The 27,825-nt window shown below is 38.4% G+C and overlaps 1 protein-coding gene and 1 pseudogene across 1 annotated transcript; one reads left to right on the top strand and one right to left on the bottom strand.

The window, feature by feature from the left end:
* The first annotated feature begins 5,183 nt into the window (after positions 1–5,183).
* On the top strand, positions 5,184–10,979 carry LOC143612706 (E3 ubiquitin protein ligase DRIP1-like). The gene is made up of 7 exons (XM_077086623.1): positions 5,184–5,281; positions 6,389–6,488; positions 7,631–7,946; positions 8,757–9,169; positions 9,255–9,302; positions 10,334–10,406; positions 10,604–10,979. Exons 1-7 carry the CDS (start codon positions 5,215–5,217, stop codon positions 10,811–10,813), a joined length of 1,227 nt encoding a protein of 408 aa, XP_076942738.1. The 5' UTR covers positions 5,184–5,214; the 3' UTR covers positions 10,814–10,979.
* Positions 10,980–12,008: 1,029 nt separating this feature from the next.
* On the bottom strand, positions 12,009–24,027 carry LOC143612710 (GABA transporter 1-like; annotated as a pseudogene).
* Positions 24,028–27,825: the final 3,798 nt, after the last annotated feature.

Here is a 27,825-nt window from a genome sequence, read left to right as displayed (position 1 = left end):
TGGATGTTAGATGTTATTTTACTTACAAAAGAACATCGGGTTAATAATGTTTGTACATGATATTTTAACTTCATCTATACAAGAAAAACAAAATTTGTAGTACTTGATATACTTTATCGTACAAACACATATTGATTATTGCATAACGTGATGAATATGAAATATGCACATTCATTTTCTTTATATGAAATATACTTTGGAAAGCTAGCTTGATCATATAATTGGTCGGATGCAAACTACAGTCAGAATTGATTTCGTAAATGGAGGGGCCAAACTCAATTTTCGGACAAAAACAGGTAAATTTACAGTACGTATAAAAATTTCCGAATGAAGAATAAGTGAACTTACAATACTGCCCAAAAAAACGGAGGGGGTTGGGGCCACTCCTAGCCCTAACAATGCTTCGCCAATGACTTCACGAGATTGCGACTATAGAAGTCTGGGTGATATTAAAGAACTGACTTTCTTATGGCTCTCGATTTGGTGCAAGACAGTCTTTAAGGGAATGGAGGGTGTGGCACGATTTTAGTTTGGATGGCGTTATGTAATTGGTGTCTTGTTTTTATGTTTCTTTTTTGTTTGCTTTTCGGTTCAAGTTTTTAGCTTCTTGCTGACCCGCTTTGTAATAATAAAAGCCTGGCCGTTCAAAAAAAAAAAAAAAGTCGGGGCTAAGCCTCCTCTCTGCTTTCTGATCACACTAGGCGCCTGTTACGGCGACCAGCACATAATTAAGTACGTGAAGACTCACTGAAGTATATGATATGGGCCTGATCAAAATCTTGTGTAGAGTCTGGGCTTGATTCTTATATATTTATCACAAAAAAACTTAAAAGCCCGAAGAAACTTAGCCCATATAATTGATATAAAGCCCAACACCTAATCATGTGATTAAATTGTTTAATCCGACAAAACGCAAAAATTTATCAAGTCTTCACTCTCGCATCACCTAACTCGTTTGATAATCAATAACATTTACTTCATCATCAAGTGAACCCGATAACACTAAAATTACCCAACATCCAACACCCTACCATTTCCCTTTTCTTGCTAGGAACTCGAACATCACAAGATAAGTAAACGTGAAGAATAAGGAAACTAGTCATTTCTCTTGTGTGTTATACAAGTTATAATGACAAAAGGATATGGGTTAGTAAAAAGCGGATCGGTACAAAATGGGTTGGGTCAAGAAATAATGACTTATAAGGGTATAATAAAATAATATGAAACCTTTAAATATAACTAAACATATTCTATTAGATATGAGACCAAAGTATCATACAAGTGGAAGTGAAAACACCACCAAGAGTTTGCATACCGATTACAGCATATCTATAAACGTTATTTTCTGTAACTATTTATGCATGATATACCCGAGATAATATATATTCTACTTTTAGGTGATAAACAAACCTAGCAAGTACAAACGAGAGCACGATTACAGCATATCTATAAACGTTATTTTCTGTAACTATTTATGCATGATATACCCGAGATAATATATATTCTACTTTTAGGTGATAAACAAACCTAGCAAGTACAAACGAGAGCACGAGACATGTTCGTGTTATTCATTTAACAGTAACTAAACACATGAATGAACACGGACATTTAAACGAACAAATTTCTCGTTCACTTTCCTTTGTTAAGAAATAAACGTGTTGGTGTTTGTTTATATCGATCCGTTCATAAATATACTAAATGAAGATACTTGAGAAAATGTGTTGTTTTCCCGTTAGTTTATCTTTGTTTTTAAATATTCTACTTTTAGACGGTCAATTAGTCTTAATAATATACTAGTTGCGTGCCCACGCGATGGGGCGAGGTATGCACGCAAACATGACATCAGATGCGTAACCGGTGTTACTGTCTCTGTATGTGCGTGACTTCACAATAGTACGCGTGTAATCCGACAATAGTATGCTGGTATTACGTCATTGGAATCTTAACCAATGTTAGTAAGCATGTCACACAACGACGGTGCATGCTCAGTCAGGTGTCGGTGCGCACGTAACGCTACATTGAACTCGTCTTGACCCACAACCCGTTCTGCTTGACAATGTTCTAATCAAAATTCGTTATGACTTGACCCATTTCAACCCAAACCCGTCCCGACCCAAACCAAATTAACCTTTTTGTATCGACTCATTCCAACATTAACTTTTTAGATCCATGACCCGAACGGCCCTGGGCCCGATTAGTTTGCCGGTTTTTAATGGTAATCACGTAACACGTTAAGTTTTTAAAATGAAAAAAAAATAACAATACTATACTCAAATTAAAGAGAATAAAATACTTGTTTTTATGGTACAATGTTTTAAAAAAAATATTATCTTGTGAAAAAGTTACAAACGTTTAAACGTCGTCGGGGTAGTTGGTTTAAAATAAAGGGCATATATGTAAGTATTATATAAATTAACAAAATGTGATTGAAGTTAAATGACCAAACTTGTAATTATTATTTAATAATTAAAAATAAACGGTAACATAGTTTTGGTTTTGCTAAAAGACAAAATTGTTAAAAGATAAAATTGCCTCTAAAATGTAATCTTATGTAATATGGCTTGTACTAAAAGCAACAAGTTTGGTATCTCCTAAAAATTAAAAGGTCTCTCACTCATGCTTTATATATCTACCTATACTAATAAACAAAAATAATGATGATGATGTGTCTTAACCACATTCAATCTTAACTTTAATTTTAATCTTATTTTCTAATCTCAGCTCTCCTTAATCCATGCTATCCATGGGTCATGGGTCCAATTGGTATGACCATTAATTGTAACCCATATGAAAAAAAATATTTAATGTCATTTAATACCATTTCATCTAATTTTACTAACTTTTTCTATCGCATTACATGTTTTAGTTAAAGTATCTATGGGTCCAATTGGTATCTCACAGTAACTTTTACTATCCATCCCATTACATCTAATTTTACTATTAAATATATAAAGTTTGACATGATTTAAAAAAAACATAAACCATTGAATATCTATAATAAGTTTAAAATCAAACAGTGAATTATTAAATTAGTTAATTAATAATTTACGAACTATTATCGTATAATAATTGGTGACCAGTGTTTATAATAGATATTTAATTACGTGTTTACTTCAAATTCCGTTGAATAAATACAATATTTATAATTATAATCTTACAATTTGTAACACAGTATTTAACTTACATTCGTATTGATCAAATAACCATCTTTAATATATTTAGGTAATCACCAATATTTTATTTTATGTCACTTTAAAACATTATTTCAATCTTAGAAAAATGAAAAGTTTAAATATGTAGCATTTGAAGTACGTGTGTGTGATAATATTAAAATTAATCTATAAATTAAAAAGAAAATCCATAAATTACATATGATTAATTACCTAAATTTCAGTAATTTGACAAATCCCGTGTAATACACGGGTTCAAAAGCTAGTAGTATATATATATAAACAAACGAGCCCAGGCAAAAGATACATATGTTTGTGTTAATTCTATCAATAAAATTAAGCCATAAAAAGAAAAAAACTTTTTTTGCTGATTAATTTGTTTATTAGTTTAGTCTAAGTTATGTGTGTATCAAATACGAATGACTTTTATAGTGAGAACTAAGAAGTATACAAATAAATAGAGTAATAATGTTAACATAAGAGTAATTATTACTACACTATAAATATTGAACTAGAGTAAATATTATTACACTATATTTTTTTTTATAACAAAATTACTCTAATTCAAAACTGTAATTACGCTAATTATTTGTATGCTTGTAAACGAACCGAACGTTCGGTGAGTTGTTCGGCGGAAAGTTCGTTTATATTTGTTTATTTGATTAACGAACGAATATGAACAAAAAATTATGTTCGTTTATGTTTGTTTATTTAATAAATGAAGTAGCATGAACAAAAAAAATTTTGTTCGTTTATTTTGTTTATTTAATAAACGAACTGACATGAAAAAAAAATCGTGTGCGTTTAATTAAACGAACGGACATGAACACATTTCCGTTCGTTCGTTTATGTCCATGAACGTTCATTAATGTTCGTTTATGTATTAATAGAAAATAATTCAATATTATCTGGATAAGTCATCTACTTAAAGATTTTATACATTTGTTAATTTGTGTTCATTTAAATGTTTGCATTTATGTTCGTTTATCTTTGTTCAGTTATGCTGGTATATATTTTAAACAAACGAACCCAAATGTTCATTTTTTAAATAAACAAACATGGACATAAAGATTTGTTTGATTAAGTGTTCGTGATAGTTTAAAGTTAAATGAACGAATATGAACATGCCCTTGCTCGTATTCGTTCGATTCGTTTACAAACTTTCATTATTCACATTGATGAATACATCAGTTTCAATCTCTAGGCTATGCCGATATTATCTGTGTTTGTGAACTGTTTACGAACATATTCATTTTCTTAATAAACAAACATGAACATAAAATCTTGTTCGATAAATGTTGATGAGTTGTTCGTGTTCGTAAACACATAGTAGATTAATTTTATTTATACCAAATCTAATATATTCTAAGCTAATCTTATCCTATCTTTAATTTAATTTCACATAATAAAAGGAATAACGAGTTGAATAAAAGCAAAGAAGTGTTGTGTTGGGTTCGGTCCACGCCATATAACAAAACAAAAACCCACTCCATTCCATCTCTCTCTTTCTATTTCAATTTCTAAAACTAAAACTCTCTCGATTTCGACTCCCAGACAAGAGATGATCCAGTAATAATATTAATATATCCTCTCGACGCACGCACGTCCTTCGTTTCTTCGTCAATCATCCAATCATAGATCCACGGTACGTATCAATTTCTACCTATACATACATACATACTCATACACGTATCTATCTTCGAATACCTACTGCGTATGTATATATGTATGTATATGTTAGGGCCTCAATCGTTCCTTCTTTTCAATGCAGGCTAATTAGCTAGCTACATATATGAGTTCAATGCGTTTACCCTAACCTAACATACATGCACCTCCGTTAGGAACTATACATACATACATACATACATACATACATACATACATACATACGCGTGCGCCTTCTTATTCGGTTTGTTGCTGCCAGGTGAAGAAGAAGAAGAACGATATGTCGATTAATAATAATAATAATAATAATAATAATAATAATAATCAGCAGCAGCAGGCAGTGGTGGTGAAATTGCGAAGGAAGGAGTTAGCGGCATGCATGACATGCCCTATCTGCAATAAACTCTTCCGAGATGCTACTACTGTTCCAGAATGCCTCCATACGTGTCAGTATTATTTACTTTCTTCATTATTTCTTCATCCAATTCCATCGTTATTTCACTTCATATGTTTCAATTCATATAGCTTTTGCAATAATTTCGTGTGTATGGTTTCGCAATTAGGTTTCTTCATGGTGATCTGCTTATGATTTCTTAAATATTACTTCGTTTATCACTTATTATTATTATTATTATTATTTCTTGTTAAGACTGTCAAACACTTGCTGCTCCTGATTCAGTTACCTGTTGCCATGATTTGATTTGATATGATTGATAGTGCTTTTTGAACATGATTTTTGAGTGAATCAGTTACATGTTTACTTTCAATGTATGTTAATTGTTAAGCATGTGCTTGCCAGAAAAAAGTTGAATGAATCAGTTACATGTTTTACTTTCAATTTAGGGTGATGGTTTCTTTATAATTTGAATGTAACTATATATGTTGATCCTGTTTTTGCCCAAAATTAGCTGAAATTTTGTCATGAGATGTAGGCTGCAGGTCTGTTTGGAACTTGACTTTTCTTTTTGAGTTTAAACATGCATGCAATTTTGATTGAAGATGATGTAAATATGTGTTCTGAAAAAAAAATTGTTATCATTTAGTCTTAATAGGTAATATGTTAATGGTAATGTTTATCTTACTATTTAGGGGTTAATAGTTTAGTTTTTGTTGATCAGTTTGATGCTAGTTGCATAAAAAATGATACTCAAATGAAAGAGGAGTTTTTTTATTATCTGTTACTTCCTTAAATATTTATTAGCATATAGTGTTTGGGTAAGCTTATGATTATTTCACCAGTTAGGGGTTTAATTAATCAGTTTGTTACTGGTTGCAACAAAAATGATACTCAACTGGAAGAGGAAATGTCTATATCTGTTACTTCCTTAAATGATCAGAATTTACAAGGCACATTCATGACATATCATTAATTGCAATACACACATTTGAACACTCCCTAAATATATAAGTGTTCCCATTTCACTGTAACCCTAGACGTTGGATGCTTATGTTGGTTTATGGTTTCTTCCACTCTTTTAAGTTTTGTACCATGGACCTCAGGCCCTATGAACTTGTATTTGCTGATTTTGTTTTGCCTCTTGAACAACATCCAGTCTGCAGGAAATGTATTCATAAGAAGCTCACAGATGAGGAGCTTGAATGTTGTCCGATATGCAATATTGACCTTGGATGTGTTCCTGTAGAGAAATTGAGGTATTTCTCTCTGTCTCTTTCTTTCTGTTTGATGTATTTGTATGGATTGTTAGTTTAAATTGCCAAAGAAACATAATAGACGCGCCTGTTACATAATTTACAGTTTTTGTTAATGCAGGTGGTGTACAAATGCATCAAGCATTGTACAGATGTATTTCATATAAACTAGAATCATGATTTGATTGATAAACATTTCCCGTAAGACTAGGGGTGCAAACGAGCCGAGCCGAGACCTCGAGCTCGGTTCGTTTAATTTACAAGTTCGAGTTTGGCTCGGGCTCGGCTCGTTTACTGTTTATTAATTATTTTTTATATATTTTTAATTATTTTTATATATTTTTTTCAATTATAATTTTATGTATAAAATAATTTATATTGTTTAGTTATTTTTATTTTTTTTTCATAACATTATATATATTAATTTAGTAATTATTAAATATATATTTTAAAATATTATATAAACGACAGGCTCATTTAGGTTCGCGAGCCCGCTCGAGCTCAATAAGTAAAGCCCGGTCTCGGGCTCGTTTATTAAACGAGCTTACTTTCAGGCTCGAGCTTGGGCTCGGGCTCGATTAAGCTCGGCTCAATCGAGCTTTTTAATGAGCCGATCTCGAGTAGTTCACGAGCGGCTCGGCTCGTTTGCACCCCTATGTAAGACAGATGTGATGCTCAGGTGCTCAGTTTATCTTAGTAGATTTACATGCAACCTTAATGATGTGTTTTATCCATGATACAGAAGTGGCTTTAATTGTTATGTCTGATATAATCATATGGTTATGCTGTAATTATTCATTATCTGACCTTTCTTGTGTTTTGCATAAAGATTTTTATTTCATAATCTGTACATTTATTTCATTATTTTGCCAATCAATTGGAAGCATCTGCTGTAGTTAAGCTTCTTCAACAAAACTGAATTATTTAATGTATGTTTTTATATACATCAAACTCAATTCTCAAGTATTAGTATTGCATTGACTCAGTAATTGTCAGAGCTTTAACTCTGATCAAATCAAGTTTCTGTGATTATATATATGTTAGAAAGTATGACAATTGATATATCAGTGGTCATGTTTCTCTTAACTAGGCTGTAGTTTGATGCGTTAATTATTGAAGAAGTCTTTATTTTTTTTATGAAACAGGCCAGACCATAATTTGCAAGATGTTAGAGGGAAAATATTTCCTTCGAAAAGGAAAAGGGTAAAGGCCCCTGAAGTTGTGCCTTCAGTTACATTACCATTAAGAAGGAAAGAGAGGTCACTGTCATCACTGGTGGTTTGCACTCCCAGGGTGTCACCACAAACTGCTTTGACTGGTAAAAGGTCAAAAGGACCCCCAAGAAAGAAACCACGTGGGCCCTCTTTCTCTGTCAAGAAGGATGACGACTCCATGGACGACCGCCAAGATAGCTCGAGCTCACGTGAAACTTCAAACAAGTTCACACAGAATTTGAGGCAGGTAAAGAAGATCACCAATATATTCCAGGTTTCCATGCGTTTATTTACTTCTTTAATATGCATACTTGTTACTAGATGTGCAAAAGTCTATGTATCAGGTAACAGGTCAACATGGGTTTGGTCCAAAACAAGTAATCTTTTTGTGTGGGTTGGGCAGTTTGGGTTGACTCGACACACATTTTTTAGACTAATCAAGTACTTAATTGCAGTTATCGTAGTCTTGAGGGTATTTATTTGTGATATCCAATTCTATTTTAGAGCCCCTATGTAATCCTTTCATACTCACAATCAATATACAACTATCTTTTTGGTTCATTTGCATTTAAGGCTATTGATAACAATCATTTTTGAACTAATTGATAAGAAAGATTGAAAAAAGGGAATTTTTATTTTTATAATTTGACATTGAGGAAAAGTAGGGATATGAGACTATGACAGGAAGAGGGGGGGGGGGGGGGGGATTAGAGAGGTGGAATAGGTTGAGATGTTTGGAAATGTTTTCTTTATTTTAATTTTTGAAGTAGTTAAACGATAGTTGCTATTGTAAAGTCCTATTGTTAGCAAAATGCTAAATTGAATGATTATTCTCTTAAAACAGTTATTGTTAAATATGAGTACAAAAACTATAATAGTATAATATTTTTAATAGATTAAATTAGGAGGCTGCATGCATTTAAAATACACTTTGGACAACTTTCAATCTTACACATTTGATGCTATTTTCTATTTACTCATTAAACATAACCCACATAGACCGATTGATATGCAAACTTATAAATATCTTTAACTTGAAACAACAATATGTGTGCAGAAATCTTCAGCCGCTGAGCCATCTAGTGATCCTTCACCTGATAAAGAAACAAACAATGGTAGCGTTGATCCGTGGACCCCTTTCAATTATTTGGTGGAAGTGACAAATAGGAGTAAAAATTCCAAATTTGCTTCACAAGGATCTAATGCCAACTCAGATACACCAATTACCCCAAGGAGTGAAGGGCATGCCCGAAAAACTAAAGGAAAAGATCAACTGAAGCGTTCTAAATTTCAAGATGAAAATGGGAGGTCTGATGTGGATGTTACAGAATCTGCAAAACCTAAAAAAATAAGAAAATATCGCAAAAATAAAGCAGGTTCACAAGCTGTGATGGATTTTGATGCTAATAGTGCTGTTGTGGAAAAAAGAATAAATCCTATCTGGTTCCACTTGATACCTTCTGAAGAACAGTGAGTACCTGATAAGACAGTTTTTACCAAATTAATAACGTATTCATCCTTGCGTTCACTCGTTAATTTTCTGTTGTATTGTCAGGGAGGGCGAGCCTTTGGGGCAGATAGAAGGAAGTTTTGTTAGACTAAAGTGAGTTCCTCTTTTGCCATTTTACTGTTTATTGTTTAAAGGTTTTTTTTTCTTTTTTAATGTGAAAATATGTCTATTTGTATTTACATAAGCATTTAGGGGAGACCTCTGGAGAACCAATAATGTTAAAGGTCCATTCGTTAGTTTAATAAGTTAAAGGACCCTTTGGTTAGTTAGAAGCAACTTTCAGGATTCAATCGTACAAATACTAAGTTTAGGGAGACTTTCAACCAATATGGCCCATTCCCCATGTAGCTAATTACTTGATTTGGCCCGTTTTAGATAATATTCAACCTAAATTGGCCCCTTCGTAAGTAAATTATATGAAGTTGCTACCTGTAAGACGTCAAGAATGTTCTTATATTACGTAATATAAATTGCTTATTTCTGTTGTGTCATAAAGCAGCAGTCGAAAGGGAAATACATACTTGAATTCAAAGATTCTGATGCATCAAAAATACGTAGCTATCATGTGATATTGGTCAATGCATCTTTGAAAGTGATACATGCTTATCTGATACATGTGTACATGTTATATGATTCCTTGCTGAAATTTTGACTTGAGTCTCCAATGAGGATATTAGAATATTGTTTATTAAAGAAGAAATACTAGTTCATGATGTTACAATTACTGTCTTATCTTTCTTATGGTTTTATAGCTTAACTCCTTTGTTCAGTTCTCTGACTCTGTATCATTTCTGTATTCTCATGATTTTATAGTTCCCTTTCTATTTGTATAAATTGAAGTTTGAGTGTTGTATATTTAAGATAGTTGAAGCCTTAGTATTGTGCCAAATCCAAGATTTTCGACCAGACATACACTATAATAACATTTTTTTATGATATGATATTTTATTTACACTACAAAGAATTCACAATGTTGCATACTTGCATATCAATTATTGATGAATAAGTCACATGTAGCTCCCATTCATGTAAGAAACAAGAAACTAAACACAAGAACATGTGCACCGAGGGTTACTGGCTCCTCATAGGCTGTATATTAATATACTGGTTTAATATGGTTTCAGGGATTGTAACATAACCGTTTCAGTTATCCAGAAATTCGTGATGAACAAGCTGAAACTTGGAAGTGAACATGAGGTTAGTATATATTTTCATTGCTTTTTCATTTTCATCATGTTATATTCTCACTGGAAGAAAAAGAACAAAAAAGTTTCAACTATTTACTTATCTACCCTTTCTATAACTTATTGACTTACAGTCAACACTCAAGAATCAATTTTATAATTACAATATATTTTCAAGTTAGTAGCTGAGTGCAAGTGGTTTCTTGACAGATCGAGCTCAGATGCATGGGTCAACCACTCGTGCCGACACTTTCGCTAGGTAACTTAATGGACATGTGGCTGCAGAAACAGCCAACATCACAGAAGATTGCGGTCATAGTTGGATCATCAGCTAAGGAATACATGATGGAGATATCCTATGCTAGAAAGACTTCAGGTGCAGGTGCCGGTATGGGTCCGAGTCTGGCTCCAGCTACTTGACGATTATGCCCTCATGTTGTTTTCTGGCCGATAAAGAACAGGATGTACCCCAAGTTTGTTCTAGTTTTTATAGTTTATGTAAGAGACCTGTGACTGGTTATAAAGTTTAACTATATAGGTATGAATCTTTGTTAACGTTGGTGAAATTTAACATGTTACCTTTGCACCCTCCAACTTTTTACTAGTTTACAATTACTCCTAGTATTTAACCTGTTCTTATACTTGCATTTGGTAGTTTACTTTTGTGGTGTTATATTATACTGCTGAGTTGTATTTACATAATAATTAGCTTAGTTCTTGAGTTCTAAACTTATTTGGTTTTGTTTCATAGATATCAAGTATTGAGTACACATTTTGTTTTTTATAAACCATGTGAAAAGAGGAGGCTAAGTTGAGAAAACTGATAGATTAGGGAGCAAAATACTAATAATCCTAACTAATATGTAACAGACTAAGGGAAAAACAACCGATTTGACGACCGATGGGTTAAAACTTTAAACATCTGTAGCAATGGTCTAAATTCTAGTAAAACCACGCTCGTCAAGAGCCTCTTTGCAGCGAGGATCTGCATTTGAGGCCATGAATCCTAGCAGGTTAGCATACTGACCCTTGCCTTTGAGCCCATGCTTGTTGGACAATAAATTTTTCTCCGGCGTCGTCGGTTGTAGACATGGACAAGACCATGGGCAAGACAACCAAAATGGTGGCATAATCAGCCATCTTTTTTGTATATAGTTTTCTATTTTTTTCATAAATAGGTGATATATGTATTGTTGTTATGGGGGTGGTGGCGGTGATGGTGAAGGTGTGGTCCTGGCGGTGACTTAGATTTGATGGGTTGTATTGTAGACATAGAGGTTTAGTTTGGATGGCTTGAGAAAGGTGGTTAACAGTTAGATATCTTATTAATGAACATTATAACAAACACTAAAAATAATTTATATTTTATTCAGTAAATCATGGTCCCTACTATCTACACACCATATATTATCTTCATTACTATTTTCATTCGGCTGGTTTTCTGTCTTTAACCTCTTGAAGGTCATCTCCGGTTGTTTAGCATAATATTAGTGGGTCCCATGACTTCACCAATAAAGTATTCTCTCATTTAATAAAAAAGAATAAAATATTGCAGCCATGACAAACAATGACACTGGCTGTTCAATTATAATATCTTGAATTTACTTATTGAAATTTCTATATGAATGTGAAAGTTCTATAACACTATTACGAATGTTTATACATACTTACATGTCATGAAAGAATTTATAAGTCTTGATGTCATCTATGATGAACTTAACCGCGCCAATGCAACCCATAACCGCAACAGCAGAAAACCATGTGGCTATAACAATGTTCAAGATGACAACGGGGCTAGAATTCTTGGGCATTTTCCCAGCTTTCAAGTGTGCTAAAACAGGAAACACAAAGTCAACTGGTGTGAACCCAATGGCTCCACATATGGACACAAAATCCCCAAAGAATGGCATGGCTGCAGCCACTAATGTTATCAAACCCATGTAAATAGAAGTGAATGCAAGGCTTAGAAGATGGTTTTCCAGAGCGAATCGGTTAGTTTGTTTGCTTGCTGTCATTTTTTCCTCGAAGTAGGCGTATGTCGGCCTGCAATATATCTAGCCAAACACCAAGAAAATCATAACATTACGAATATATTATCTCAAACGGCTCAAAACTATGCCAAAGTATATCTTAAATAGATAAACCTTCAAAATTCAGATGGTCCTTAAAGTGAATGCAGGTTAAGTTTTATGATTTATTATTTTAAAAATACCTAAAATACCCCTGTATTCATAATAAATCTATTGATTTTTTAACTCAAAACATTTTAAATTACCACAAAATATTCCTTACTTTTATAAAATATATACTTTTATAAACACCCGCAATTTTTTTAATATTTAAATTGGTCCCACGAGTTAAGGTGTTTTATTTTCCGTTTTAGGCAAGGATATTTTGGTCATCTTGAAAAAAAAACTCCAAAAACTAACCTGCACCAACTCTAGGGGCCATCAGTGTTACCCGTTTGTGAACGGGATGAACAATATCTGTAATGTTAGAAAAGTGGAGACTATGCGTGCAATATGGCAAACCACATGGAATATCGGTGCAAATAACTCTATAGTTTTACGATACGTTTAGCAAATATATTAACTTACAAAATAAAAAAAAAAATCTGCATGCTTTAGTGTTTGAAATGAAAAGCCTAGTATAATAGTTAAAAGCTCAAGCCAATTACCTGATAACAACCAGAGATTTGAATCACAGCAAAAATATTTGCCATAACAATTGTCCATCCAGGGGTTGTTAAAGAAGCAAGGATAAAAGGCTGCACATCTATACCAAACGCCCAGTAACCGAAAAACGCCAAGTGCCAGTAACTCAATAAAATAACGGTATATGCAGCTCCAATCCCTTTGTACATAGTTTTCTTTACGGGTTCTCGAACAGTACTCTGCAAACATCACAGTCGTGCCCGTCCAAGTTGTAATATACATATACATATACACACAAGATGCAGTCATTACATGCAAAAAAATCTAATAACATTTACTTGTATTTCAGGAAGCATAGCATCACCAAATGAAAATGCAATAACGCCAAGACCGTTAAAGGCTTTAAACGTCTTTGAAGATGAGCTTCCATGGAGACTATAACTTATGTTTCTTCTATCTATGTTCTTCCCTGCATGATAAATATATAAATACATAAAACACAATTTTATATATAGATTGTTTAATATTGACATACCATTGTAGATTGTTACACCAATGGTTGTGCCAGCAAATCCAATTGTACTTAAAGTGCATACAGCATTAAGCCATCTTAGTGAATGGATATTTGGAAGCTGGGAAAGAACAAGTTCAAAGATACCGAAGAATATGATAAAATGTTAAGTGTTAAACTGCCATCCTTGTTGTAGTATTTGTACACGGCTTGCACATGACGGTAAATATTTATAAAAAATAGTGGTGGATGCGTATATGTATTTGTATCGGTCGAGTTGTTGACTATTTGACTGACCTTAAGGCTGCTTCCAGCAGCAATTTGAATGGCAATATTGTTGCCCAAAGAAGCCACCTGCTGGAAAAATGCAATAGACCAGTAACCCCAATTTCCTTCAACACCAACATGGATATATAAAGATAGACCAGGTATAAAAGTTAGTTATACAATGTTTTTATTGACAAGAAAACTCGTTATTTTAGAGTTTAAACTTTAAACACTATAATAAGTTTGATTTTAATAATTAAGCTATAGCTGCAGTTTCTTGATCTTAGAAAATGAAAATGAAGAAACGTGGATCGGCTCACTGGTAGACGATCAACTTTCCTCGGGTATGAGTATGCTATTTCACCGATGGTTCTCCGGAGTATGAGTTCTTCCACCTACAAAACGAGCGGCACCGTGAACTTACCCCTCAGAAAGGGACAGAGGGGTCCTCTTTGGGGTAACCCTCCGGTGTGAGAATAAGAGATTGTAGGAGAAGATAACAATAATCTGAGAGTGAGTAAGGAATTGGAATGTATTTTCTTGCTTACCTCCCCTTGTGGAGGTGGTGTGGTATTTATAGTGTTAGGGTTTCCAATCATTGGGCTCAGATCCCATTAAGGCCTTTTTGGCCTCCTCCTATTGCTTTGCGCCACGTGTCCTTAGGACACCTGGTGCTTTTTCATTGATTATTCTCTGACCCAGGCATTTTACCTGACCCATGTGCAATCACGTGGTAGCACATGGGTTTTGCTGAGTTGTCCACCTTTCATTGGCAGCTGTCAACATCAGCATATTCTTATTCCTTAAAGGATACCTTCTGGAAGGTTGTCTGACGAGCACAATCAAGGTTGTCCTTATCCTGATTTGGATAAGGACGAGGTTGATTATGTGCACGTGTGATATGCGCCTATCCTGAGGATGCGCGAAGTCTTCTCTTTATTCTCACGCGCAGATGTTTCATGCGCAGATGTGATATGCGCAAGCATATGTAATATGCGCCACATGCAGATGTGATATGCGTGAGCATATATGATGCGTGAGCATGCGAGATGCGCCACGCGCAGATGCGCCACGCGCAGATGTGATATGCGTGAGCATATATGGTGCGTGAGCATGTGATACGCGTGAGCATATGTGATGCGTGAGCATATGTGATATGCGCCGTGCGCATAGGTTTTGGCTTTGTGCCTTCATGATATCTTGATTTCAAGCCTCTTGTCTATATCTTGTGGGTTGACCCGCCCCGCTCGATGTTAAGGCGGGTACATACCTCTTCAAGCCCCCCCAGTCTAATGTGTGTCTTGTCTCGCGCGAGCGAGGTAAGATAGATATTAGACTTAATAGTTCTCTTTTAATAGGGTTTTGTCTTTTCCTTTTTTATTTCTCATCGTTGCGCGAAATTCTATCCTTGTGGTTGAAATGAATCGTCCATGTACGCGGTTGGTTGGTGCTGACATGCGTCAGAGATGGAGACGTGTCAGACTTTTCGTGTGCTCGAGGTGCTACAGTTGCCTTTCATGTCCCCTCACACAGTGTCAGGAACACGTGTCGCGCTCTTGTTGGCCTGCACCTGCGAGTGGGGGCGCGTGAACTCTGATCAGTACCTGTTTCGTTCCCTTTCATGTCCCCTCACACAGTCAGGAACACGTGTCGCGCTCGCGTTGGCCTGCACCTGCGAGTGGGGGCGCGTGAACTCTGATCAGTACCTGTTTCTCTCTCTCCTGGGCCTATAAAAGCAAGCCTTTTGAGTTATTATTCTTCATCTTCATTGTTATTTCAGAGCTTTCCTTTCCTTCCATTTTTATTCCGATTTCCGTTCTTGAAGTAACCTCTGTTTGATTTCACAGTTGTATGTCTGATAACCCAGACACCACAATCTCCCCAAGCAAACGCCGTGTAAAATCATTAGTCATGTCCACTTTGAAGAAGACCGGCAAGGGAAAACGGGCTGCTGAGGCCTCGTCGGAGGAGGTGGGGAAGGGCAAGACAGTAAAGAGGTGGGATGAGATTCCCTGTAAATTGAGACAGTCTGATTTTGACAGTCTCATCGCCTCTCAGGGTTTTCTCCCTGAGTATGGCTGTATGCTTCCGGCGGCCGGGCAAACGGCGGCAGATCCGCCCACCGGCTATATCTCCTTATATTGCCATTTTTTCACTCACTGCAACCTTCGTCTCCCGATGACAAGGTTTATGGGTGCGCTGCTTCAATTTTATGGGATTCACATATCCCAAGTCCATCCTTTTGGACTTGTGCGCATGACTCATTTTGAGTTCATGTGCAAAGCTCAGCGCGAGGAGCCAACCCCTCGGCGCTTTCAATTTTTTTATAAGCCAAAAATCCAAGATTCTTGGTTCTCATTCGTTCCTCGCAGTCAGAAGGTCAGTGCTGCACTGTTTCCTTCAAGAGCCTTCATGACTGGTCTGAGAAATTTTTCTATATTAAGGCTGGTGTGATTCCCATCCGCATGACCATGCGCGCGATCACTTCTGCGCCCGCGGATGTGAATGTTTTTAAGAACCCAACTGGCGCATGGGTTAATAAGTTGACTGCTGAACCATCCCCCGCCAAGAATATTTGCGAGGAAGCGCTGGTGGGGGTTGGCATGAGCAGGAGGTGGGCCGACAGCGCGACTGAGCCTGTTATCCAAGTTGATGGATTATGTGAGTTATTAGCTCATTGCATTATTTCTGCGCGAATATAATTCGTTTTGCTGATATCATTTGTCTTGTTTTATGCAGTAAGCAAGGAGTACGTCCACGCCGCCTATGATGAGCATATGGAGGGTGGCTCTGTCGCGCTGGGCGCTGGGGAAGTTGGCTTCCCCGATCGCTTCGCTGATATGTTCATCCCTGTTGATTTGGGATTTTGCTTTGACAGCGATGCGCCTGGTAGGCCTTTGTACTTATGCTTATGCCTTTAGAATACCAAATTTGGTTAACATTTCTGTTGCACGTATTGTAGATGCGCTTGAGAACTATGAGCTGGAGCTCGCGGAAGAAGAGGTGGAGGAGGAAGCTGAGGTGCCACAACTCAAGCGTAAAGCTAAAGGGAAAACTGGCGCAGGGGCCAGTAAAAAACAGAAGAAAAATGATGCCCCTGTTGCTCAGGATCCTCCTACTCAGGCGAAGGGACTTAAGAAAACCAAGGGGTTTACCTCCAAGGTTTCCTTGTCTTCTTTTCCTCAAGGTGTGGGCAGTCCTCCTGTCCACACGAGGTATGGTGCCGCCACCTCCTCTCTTCGCGCGGCGGAAAAGGGAAGCGGCGCTGCGCCTGCTGTTTCCTCTTCAACAGGTATACTTTGTTTATACTTTATGGTTTTATGAGCGTGATTCCGATAGAGTTATTAATGAATCTTTGCTCACTCAAATGTTTGTAGAGCCGGCGACCCTGGTGGATCAACCTCAGGCGCAACAAGGTACCGAGGCTGCGCCGAAGGTTGCTTTGAAGTCCCCTGTTTTGCCCTCAAAAAGGGGGAAAATGGACTTCATGGCGATGTTTAACTCGCGAACGGCGGTGCGCCAAGGTATATATTGCGCTTTTATTTTCTGACTTTTTTCTTTTTAGATCAAGTCTTGAATCATTTCTCTTTGTTGGTTTTTTCATAGGCATTATAGCTGGCACACAAGCTGCTGGCGGCACTGCTGGCGCCGGCGCCAGCGCCGTTGGTTCTGCTCCTGCTCCTGCAAGCACTGAATCTCCCCTCATTGGGATTACTAAGGAGCAGGAGGCTGTTTTACGCGCTGATCTCGCGGCGTCGAGACCTCCCTCACCTCCTCTCCTCGCGAGACTGGTTTTGATTTTTCCAGGTCGCAGGAGAAAAGGCCTGTTACAGAGGAAGATGAGGAGGCCCATTTTGAAGAATCTGATGGCGGCCGCGCAAGCCCTGTAGCGCCACGAGATTTCGTGGCGCAGTCTTCTCATGGGGCTGGCGCTGACTTTTCTGCTTGCTCCCCGCAGGTATAAGTTCGTTTGCTCCGCTGCGCGGACTTCCATATTAGTGTTTAGATGACTAGAACGTTGCTTTGTGTTTGCAGGAAGCCGATCACATATACCGCCCGAGATGGAATATTACTGAGGATAGCTCATTTCAGTCCATGGGGGTGTGTGAAGACTTCTGGGCTCACTCCGTGCCTCCAGCTGAAAGGAGGTTTCAGGAGGAGCGCGCCCGCGTGGACTTGCTCAACGACCATATTTTCGCTGGGTCAGCGTTCTTTGCTGCCTCCCAAGAGATTCGCTATGATTATGTAAAGGTGCGTGATGCTCTTGCGGAGGCCAAGCAAGAGGCTAAGGTATCTGCTTGGAATCTTTCTGACGCTCGAGAGAGAGCTGGGAAACTCCAAGCAGAACTCAGCGAGAACCGAGCAAGTGCCAACGCTGCCTTCGTGAAGCGCGGGCATGAGCTGCAGGCTGTGCGGGAGAAGCTGCAGGCAGCAGAGGCGGACGCGGCCAAGTATGCGCGGCGAGTGCGCGACTTGGAGCTGGATGCAGAGGCGCGTGACCAAGCGCTTGTGCAGTCTATCACTGACAAATCTTCATTAGAGAGTGAGGTTGCGCGCCTGAAGAAGGAGCTTGAGGCCGCGCGGGCAGAGAAAGATGAAGCCCTGGCGACGGCAGCGTCTAGCCAAGAAGCGCTCGATGCTGCGCGAGCGGAAAGGAAAGAGGCCTTGGCGGCAGCAGCGTCCGACAGAGAGGAGCTGAAACAGACCAAGGAAACTGTTGAGTTGTTAAACTCTCAGATTCCTGCTCTTGAGACGTCTGTTTCTTCCCTCGCGCAGGATCGCCAATGGTTAGTCTCACAGGGTATGACTCGTTGCGCTTATGCGATGAAATACTCAGACGAGTTTCAGACCCTTGTGATGGATTGCAACGCTGCCTCGCGCTTGGTGGGTCGAGCTGAAGGGTTTAAGGATGGCTGTGAATATAGCATGCTGAAGAAGAACCCATCCGACTACCCTTATCAGCTCGACGTTGTCTGCGCGGACATGGCCGAGGTGGGGGAGAAGTATTTGAATACTCCCATTCCCATCCTTGAGCAGGTATTTTAACCTTAATGAGTTTACCTTGACTTATTTTCCTAGTCTTTTTGTACTCACACTTTTCCTTATGCTTTGCAGATAGCCTTGCTTGCTGATCAGCCCGATCTCGGCGCTCTAAAGAAATTACTTGACGAGTGTGAAGGGGCTGGTGGCGGCGATGATGGCGCGGGCAATGCTGCCTCTGCTAGCGGCTCTGGCGTGGCCAAAGGACCCGCTCCTGACACTATTGTGATAGAAGACGACTCCATTCAAGACGAACAGCTTGACTATGGCAAGTTTGGAGATGACGAGGAGCGGGCTGCGCCAGATGCTGAGAGAGGTAATGATGAGGGCGATGAAGAGGCTGACGTCGACATAGAGACTTGAGAAGCCCTTCATGTTTTTTTTTTATTTGCAGTTTGTATCTCATCATTTTGTAAATTTGTAACCTTCTATGTTTTGGAATGAAATTTTGTTTTTCCCTTATTCACATCTTGCGCATTCCCCATTCATCTCTTTATATTGCATGTTTGCTTGTTGAATATAAGATATGCTTGCACGTTGAAATAAGAACAAGGTTGTAAGGAAATTATTTTACTTAATCCTTGTCATATTTTAAGTGATTTTGCAATATCCTGACTATGTTGACACGTGCCTTGGCGTTTCATTATTCCTCTTTTGCGCGACGTTATCGCGCATTTATTATAGGGAATTATGAGTTTTTTAGCCTTTACGTGTCAGTATGTGTTACTCTGATATCCATTACAATTCCATGCGCGACCTCGACCTGAGACCTTAACAACTATGTTTTGGCATGTGCTTTGCCTTAGTTGTGCTTAGGTATTTTTATGGTCTAGCTGCGCAGCATGTAGGATGGATCTTGTGAGTGATTTGAGCTAAGGCTCGTATTATTGGGCTAAGGCCCTGAGCTAAGGCTCATATTATTGGGCTAAGGCCCTGACGATTTAGAGTTAAAACTCGTTAACGCGTTTGAGCTTGAAGCTCGCGCATGTATGTTTTACTTCGTTTTATTTTTGTTTTGATGTCAATACAATGTTGTTATATTGCTCAAAATTAATAAAGGGAAGTGTGAAACATGTATGCAAAAGGTAATAGAACACACATTAAGAGAAGATAGCGCGTATCATTATTCATAATGGCTTAAAAAGCCTTGATTACAAACTTGACAATTTTTACATGAAACATTTTCTAAGCTGTGCTGCGTTCCATGCGCGCGGGATCTTCTTTCCATTCAAATCTTTTAAAGCGTATGCGCCTTTTCCCAATTCTTCCGAGACTTGATAAGGTCCCTCCCAATTGGGGGACATCTTTCCCGGGGGTATCGCGCGGCTAGCTTCATTGTTTCGAAGGACAAAATCATTCTTCTTGAAGTGGCATTCTTTCACGCGCTGATTGTAATACTTTTCTAGTTTTTTCTTGTATTTGGCTTCACTGATGATAGCCGCTTCTCTGCGCCCTTCAAGTAAGTTGAGATCCAACCTTCTTTCGCGCTCGTTATCAATCTTACTCATCATGAGCACTCTATGGGATGGGCATCCAATTTCTGCTGGAATCATATCCTCCGTTCCATAGGTTAGGCTGAACGGGGATTCGCCATTGCTGGTTTTGCTTAATGTCCTGTGCGCCCACAGGACATTAGGTAGCTCCTCGACCAATGAATGGGATTCTCCCTCCAACCTTTTCTTCAGCCCATTTAGCAAGCTTTGGTTCACGCGCTCCACTTGGCCATTCCCCTGAGGGTGGTATACTGAAGTGAAGATTTGGTTGATGCGCAATTCCTTGAGCCAGCTGGATATCTTCCTGTCGGTGAATTGTTTGCCATTGTCGCTCACAATTTCCATGGGCAGGCCAAAACGGCATATGATGTGGCTCCAAATAAATTGCTTCATCGCCTCGGCTGTGATTTTTGCTAGTGGCTTGGCTTCAACCCATTTTGTGAAATAGTCTACTGCCACTACCAAAAATTTTACTCGCCCTTGCGCTTGCGGTAGGGGACCCACAATATCGATTGCCCATTTGTGGAAAGGCCATGCGGAGGTCACCGGAATCAAGTTGTTCTTTGGCCGCATGGTGTTTGGCGCATAGCTCTGACACGCTTTGCATTTTTGGATCTCTTTTAACGCGTCCAAGTACATGCCTGGCCAATAGTAACCTGCGCTCATTGTCTTGGCAACCACCATGCGCGGGCCAGCATGTATTCCACAGATTCCTTCGTGTATCTCTCTGATCACATAGCTTGCTTCCTCAGCATCTAGGCATTTCATGAGCGGTCCAAGATAAGAGCGTCGATATAATGTACCATCAAGCAGTTCATAGTTCTGCGACTTGTGCCTTATCTTCCTCGCCTGTGCGCGATCGTCCGATACCTTTCCCTCCTTCAAGAATTCCATTATTGGAGTTATCCATGATGAAGGGGTTGTATGAATTACAAGGACAGACTTCGCTCCCACCGACGGGTTGCTCATTACTTCTACCCTGACATCTTTGCCAAAGTGATCGAAGCTGGTTGATGCCATCTTACTCAGCGCGTCAGCAGACTTGTTTTCACTGCGCGGAATATGTATGATTCTGAAGAAGTCAAATTGCTCGATGAGCTTTTTCGCCTGCTCTAGATACAGAGGCATGGTGTTCTCCTTGGCATCATAAAGGCCATTGACCTGTGCTGCTACCAAGTATGAATCAACATGGGCCTCTAGCTTTTTAACTCCGAACTTGTGCGCGATGCGCAGACCAGCCAGCAGGGCTTCATACTCAGCTTCATTGTTGGTGCTCTTGAAATCCAACCTGATTGCGTAAGTATACTCATGACTTTCTGGATCCACCAGCTTGAGGCCTGCGCCGGACCCTTCATTGTTTGAAGCTCCATCAGTGAATAATCTCCAAACATTTTCTTCATTATTGGTTCGCGGAGGGTACCTCGCGCTGAGCCTCTTCAATTTTTCCTTCAGGGATTTCTGCGATGAAATCAGCTAAGACTTGTCCCTTTATTGCTGGACGGGGCTTATAGGCGATCATGTGCTCTCCTAATTCCAGCGCCCATTTTGTCAGCCTTCCTGACAGCGCGGGACGCCGCAAGACTTGCTGGATGTTGTAACCAGTCAGAACTTCAATAGGATGACCATTGAAATATCTATGAAGCTTGCGCGACGCGTGTGTTAGTGACAAAACTAACTTTTCCATGATGGAGTAGCGCGTCTCAGGATCTGTCAGCACCCGACTCACATAATAGATTGGTGTTTGGATTCCCTTGCGATCCACCAACAACACTGCGCCGATGGCACGCTCTCCTGCTGACAGGTACAATGTTAGAGTTTCGCCAGGAAGTGGAGCTGTGAGCGCAGGCAGATTTATCAGACATTCTTTTATCTCACTGAAAGCTTGCTCGGCCTCAGGCGTCCACTTGAATTGGCTTTTCTTTGGGCAATTTCTCAATGTGTTAACGAATGGGGTAGATTTGCTTGCATGGTTCGCTAGGAACCTGTTGATTGATACCAATCTACCATTCAACTTTTGAACTTCTTTTATGGTGGATGGTGAGGGCATGTTGGTGATTCTGAATAAGAGCCACCACCATATTTTTGTGTCTGTGAACAAGAGATCCTGGAGATTTCTTAGCGGTCACCTCCACACCCCCAAAAAAGTCATTGCAGATCCCAACCAGCCGGAGAAGAAGATCAAGACGTGGTTCGTTCATCTCGAAATCCGTGGAAACATCGTCATGGATCAGGTCAGATTCATTTCGTGCTTCGACAGAAAAGATCATGCTACCAAAAATATGTGTTGGCACTATTACGGGCATTAGCGACTAGGGGTGTAAACAAGCCAAGTCTGAGCTCCGGCCCATTTAACCTATGAGAGCCGGGTTTGAGCTCTAATTTTAAAGCTCAAGTTCGGCTAGTGAGGTTTTTTTTGCTTGAGCTCAACTCACTTATTAAGTTATTAATTTTATTTATCTATATTTAGAATAACTAGGGGTGCAAACGAGCCGAGCCCGAGCTCTATTTGTAAAGCCCGAGCTCGGTTCATGAGTAGTTTTCAAAGCTCAAACTCGGCTCGTTACTATTTATTAGTTAATTTTTATTTATTTGTAATTATTTGTAAATATATATTAATTCTAACTTTATATATATAACATAATATATATTATAAAGTTATTTTTTGATAACATTATATAAATGGTAGACACGTTTAAGCTCACGAGCCAGCTTAAGCTCGATAAGTAAAGATTGGGTTTGGGCTCGTTTATTAAGCGAGCTTACTTTTAGGCTCGAGCTCGGGTTCGTGCTCGTTTAAGCTCGGTCGTTTGAGCTTTTTCATGAGCCGATCTCCAGCAGCTTGGCTCGTTTGCACCCCTAATAATGAAAATTATATATAACATAATATAAATTATTTAGTTGTTTTATCATATGTTTATATATAATAATAAATATTACAAAAAATATAAAACAAATTATATATACAAATAGACTTGATTAGGCTTGGGCTCAGGCTCATTTACTATATGAGCTATATTTTAGGCTCGAGTTTGGCATTCAATCTTTTAGCGAGTCAATATCAAGGAGCTCACAAGCAGGTTGTCTCGTTTACACCCGTATTAGAGACACAATCACTAAGCTACAAAAAAATTAGTCGCAAATTTAGCGAGTGAAGTAAATTCGGTCCAACGTAGTAAAACTGACCATAGATGCTACGAGCAAGATGTCTATAAGTGGTATGCTTCTTCCCATCCCATGTCCATAAAGAGGCAATGAGAAAACTAGAGTAGCATGTTGTTAATGTTGCACCCACCAAGCTAATCACCCCTAATTTTAATTATATATATACATCATGCACAAAACAAAACAAAACAAAACATCAACAACACCAACTTCTATACTATAAAGATAGATTTTTCTTTTCTTTTTTTTTTTTGTAAAATAAATAATATTATACGTACCTAGAGGCCATCCAAGAGAAGAGACTGCGAAAGGAAGTGGGGCATATGTCGCAGGCGTGGCAATAGTGGTTGCCACGTGGAACGCGGCATGCTTCCATGAGCCTTTACCACTAGTACTAGTACCAGCACTAGTACTAGTGGTGTTACTTTGAAGTGAATGGTCTACCACGGGCGTGACATCTTTTTCGTCGTAATCGCCATAACTATCAGCAGCAGGGGTTGAGGCCATATATATCCGGGTGGGTGTTGGTGAATGGTTTGTGGTACTAATTAGCATTTTAATTAATGGATATTGGAGAAGAAAAGTCCGTAAGGGCGGCATCACTTTGACATTACATGTTTGACGTTTAACACATTAACGTGCATGTCCATAAGTCCATAACTATAATGTTATGTTTTACTTTTTGGAATTTAATTCAAAGTTTCCTTTGTAAACCTAAATGATACACTTTCTCACCTAATGTCACCTTCCACTTTAGTTTTTAATAATAATAATAATAATAATAATAATAATAATAATAATACACAATAGCTAGTACTAATAAGAAAATTACCTTTCTTTGTTAAGAAAAGTATCTACTTATTACTATTTTCTTAAAAAAAAGGCGTCTGACCTTTTCTCACTGGTTGAGCTTTACCCGCCAAGTAATCACACTTGCAATCCAAACGCATGCGGCACAGGTTCCACGACGTGGAGCTCGCCAGCTTGGACCATGGGGTGGTTCGACTCTCCCATGCCCAATGGTTAGATAAACAATACTACTCATTCTTTTAACATTTGGTTAGAGTAGGGATAAAATATACCGCGATGGAAAGAATTTTTGAGTTATATGTGAATAGCATCAACTTTAACCCGCATATTACATGAAAACTTGTTAAGTTTATGTTGTAAAGGGAAGACACGTGTACCAGTTATTACATGTATGTTGCGTATCATTAGTAAACATATGTTTTCATCATTTCATGATGATTTTCACTTCATACGTTTCAGTGATGCATGAAGTTTAGATCAATTTCAAAACATTTAATCTCATAATGCATGCGAAGATATTTATTATGGTGATCCAAAGCAGGGCCAGCCCAACCCTTGGGGGTGGCAGGGTGCAATTGAGAATTTATCAAGGCTGATCAATGTTCAGAGAGGCAATCAAGATAGGCTACGGACCAAACATGTAAGGCCCCGTTCCCGGTGCCCTACTTTGAACGTTGGATTTACTCATAAACACAGTTGTAAACATCAGAGTTAAATAAAAATTTCGCAGAATATTAAAATTTTCATAAAACATTACATAATAATTCATAACTTGTCTTAGTTAAACATTATTGTCTTTCAAAATAAACGTCAATTAACATTAAAACATCTTGAGTCTTCAGATGTCAGTCTCTTATTCGCCCACCATGTGCCCGCTCAAGTTAGCTGTCCCAATCTACTCACACGCGTGCATACTAAAAGTCAGCTACGCTGAGTGAGTTCTAGTTAATCAGGCGGCATACAATACATACACCTATCATACATACATACATACATACATACATACATACATACATATCTGAAGATACATATCCATACTTAACCAGTTACCTTTCCAACATACGTTCATGCATACATACTATTACCTACCTCAGCCTACCGAGAGTATGTTCATAGTCCACCGTCTATACCTATACTCAAGGTCGTGAACACGTAAAAGGTCCGCAGTCCTTACCAATGTTCACCATTTATGGTACGTGCAAGGTCCGCAGTCCTTCCCTATACCATCCTACAATAACAACGCGTACAAGGTCCGCAGTACTTCCCTATGTTGCAACCTAGTTCATAGCACGTACGAGGTCCGCAGTCCTCCCCTATGCAACCACAATACAATAACAGCACGTGTAAGGTCCACAGTCCTTTCCTATGTTGGATCATATCCTAAGTACGTATAAGGCCCACAGTTCTTAACTACGTTCTCATCTATCATCTATAACACATATAAGGCCCGCAGTCCTTAACTACGCCATCGCATGCCAAGTCTATATCCAACGGAAGTTAGAGGGATTTGCCATCCTAACTTACTACGTCAGACGTATAACTCATTTACCGTTCCTGTACCTGCATACACTTACTTTGCATATACAACAATCACATCGTAGCATAAGAACACTCTAAGCGTTCTTCACATCAGTCATTTAACAATCATACTCCTTGTCGTTACATGCAATATCCGAAGATCGTTCACGTCCCGACAAGCATTCATTCATAACGTTCGTACATCATCCATACATTACATATAACATTCTTATCTTTATTTATAACCTGACGGTACGCGCAATATCCGAAGATCGTTCACGTACCGACAAGCAAACATTCATATCTATCAATTATACCATATATAGCATACACTTACCACTTAAGGTAAGTGTATTAACTAATCACATCGAGTATGCACACAACCCCGAAAACATAACAAGGAATGGGGCTAGAAACTCACCAGAACTCGGTTACGTTAAACGTTAACAGTTACTCCGTTCTTTAGCTGTGCGCGACTAACTATATAGCAATTACACGCATCAATTAACTATCACTATCCGTATCGTATTTCTAGTTTAATTACAACCCTCAACGAACGGGGGTCCGGGGGCAGCGCCCCTGGCAGCGAGTATCTAGGGCGGTAGCCCCTAGCAGGGTCTAGGGGGCAGATCCCTTGGCTGGGGTCGAGCTGCCGGTTCAGCTTTGAAAATTTTTGTTTACATCAACTGTCTTAACACAATTTTCATTAGAATTTTAAATTATTATCAAATTCGCCATCTCAATCGCTATAACGAATTAAGCTTATTTCGTTATCAGAACACAACCTAATTCGTTATTTGCACATGATCTGATTCGTCATGTAATCTTCCTCCATTTGTCATCATCTGGTTCGTTATATTTAACATAGCGAATTGGGTAAGTAACGAATCACTTGATTCGTTATCTTAATATAGCGAATTGGATGAGTATTGAATTACTCGATTCGTTATCTTAACATAACGAACTGGGTGAGCTAATTCGTTATCTTGACAGAACGAATGGGCGAGTAACGAATTACCAGATTTGTTATCTTAATCCGTTCATAATAACGAATTAGCATATGTTCTTATCCAAACTTTGACTAAGGGGTCAAAGTCAAAATTGATAAGTACAGACGCAGTCAACCCTATTAGATCTGCAATTAATCCCTCAAATCATGACGAAACATCATGATTTTGGTATCATTGGATTCGTCTAACCAGCGCTTGCAAACCCCAACCGTCCAAATACTTAAACATCTCGTTTTAAAATGTGTGATTTATGTATATAGGTGTGGCTCGTTAATCAACCGATTAACCCATCAAATATAAACCAATTTCAGTAAGTTTTGTATCATTGGATTCGTTTTTACCACATATACTCAGATATAGGACTATTACACGAATCCGAACCTAAGTGAACGATTTATAACTATAAACGTACCTTAAACGAGTCGGTTTACGAACACGGTCTAGTCTTGATGTTGTTTTTGTTCGTTACAACGTTCAAGCACCAACGGGTTCGGGTTTCCACCTTTGGATCTTGGCTCGGGATATAGGAGAGTGTTAGTGTGTGTTTTTCAAGGTGTAGGATATGGTGTAGATATGAATAAAATGGAAAGGATTAGGGTTTAAGGGGTATTTATACTCCCTTAAGCCCATGGACCTAAGGCCCATCTTTCCTTTTTGGTCCATAATTAATTCCATCTAAAAAGCCTACTTATCCTTTCATATTTTATTATTATTATTATTATTACCCCCACTAACTCAATTATTTCTCTCGACGCTAATAATATTTTTAAATATTATTCTCGAAATTTCGGGATGTTACAAAACAATTGTTCTAGAATTACATAATCAATTTGAACGATTAGGGCAGAACAAGCAAGTCGCATCTAATTTGTGCGATTAGGGTTCACAATCGTGAATTGATAGTGAAAGCGTGGTCACGGTAGAAGGAAAGCGTGGTCGCGGTAGATTCAAAACAATCAAACAATAA

This window comes from Bidens hawaiensis, unplaced genomic scaffold (assembly GCF_021521415.1).
Source record: "Bidens hawaiensis isolate Kalapana, Puna unplaced genomic scaffold, B.hawaiensis_p1.1 tig00035413_1, whole genome shotgun sequence".
In the NCBI taxonomy this organism is placed as follows: domain Eukaryota; kingdom Viridiplantae; phylum Streptophyta; class Magnoliopsida; order Asterales; family Asteraceae; genus Bidens; species Bidens hawaiensis.
The sequence above is the reverse complement of the archived record's forward strand: the minus strand, read 5'-3'. Positions and strand labels throughout refer to the sequence as shown.

What these genes read in the sequence shown, in the direction of transcription:
- LOC143612706 (XM_077086623.1), top strand. Translation starts at nt 5,215, where the DNA reads ATGACATGCCCTATCTGCAATAAACTCTTCCGAGATGCTACTACTGTT. An exon ending in GGAAGTTTTGTTAGACTAAA is followed by an intron (nt 9,303 to 10,333) that starts GTGAGTTCCTCT and finishes ATATGGTTTCAG; the next exon opens with GGATTGTAACATAACCGTTT. An exon ending in AACTTGGAAGTGAACATGAG is followed by an intron (nt 10,407 to 10,603) that starts GTTAGTATATAT and finishes GTTTCTTGACAG; the next exon opens with ATCGAGCTCAGATGCATGGG.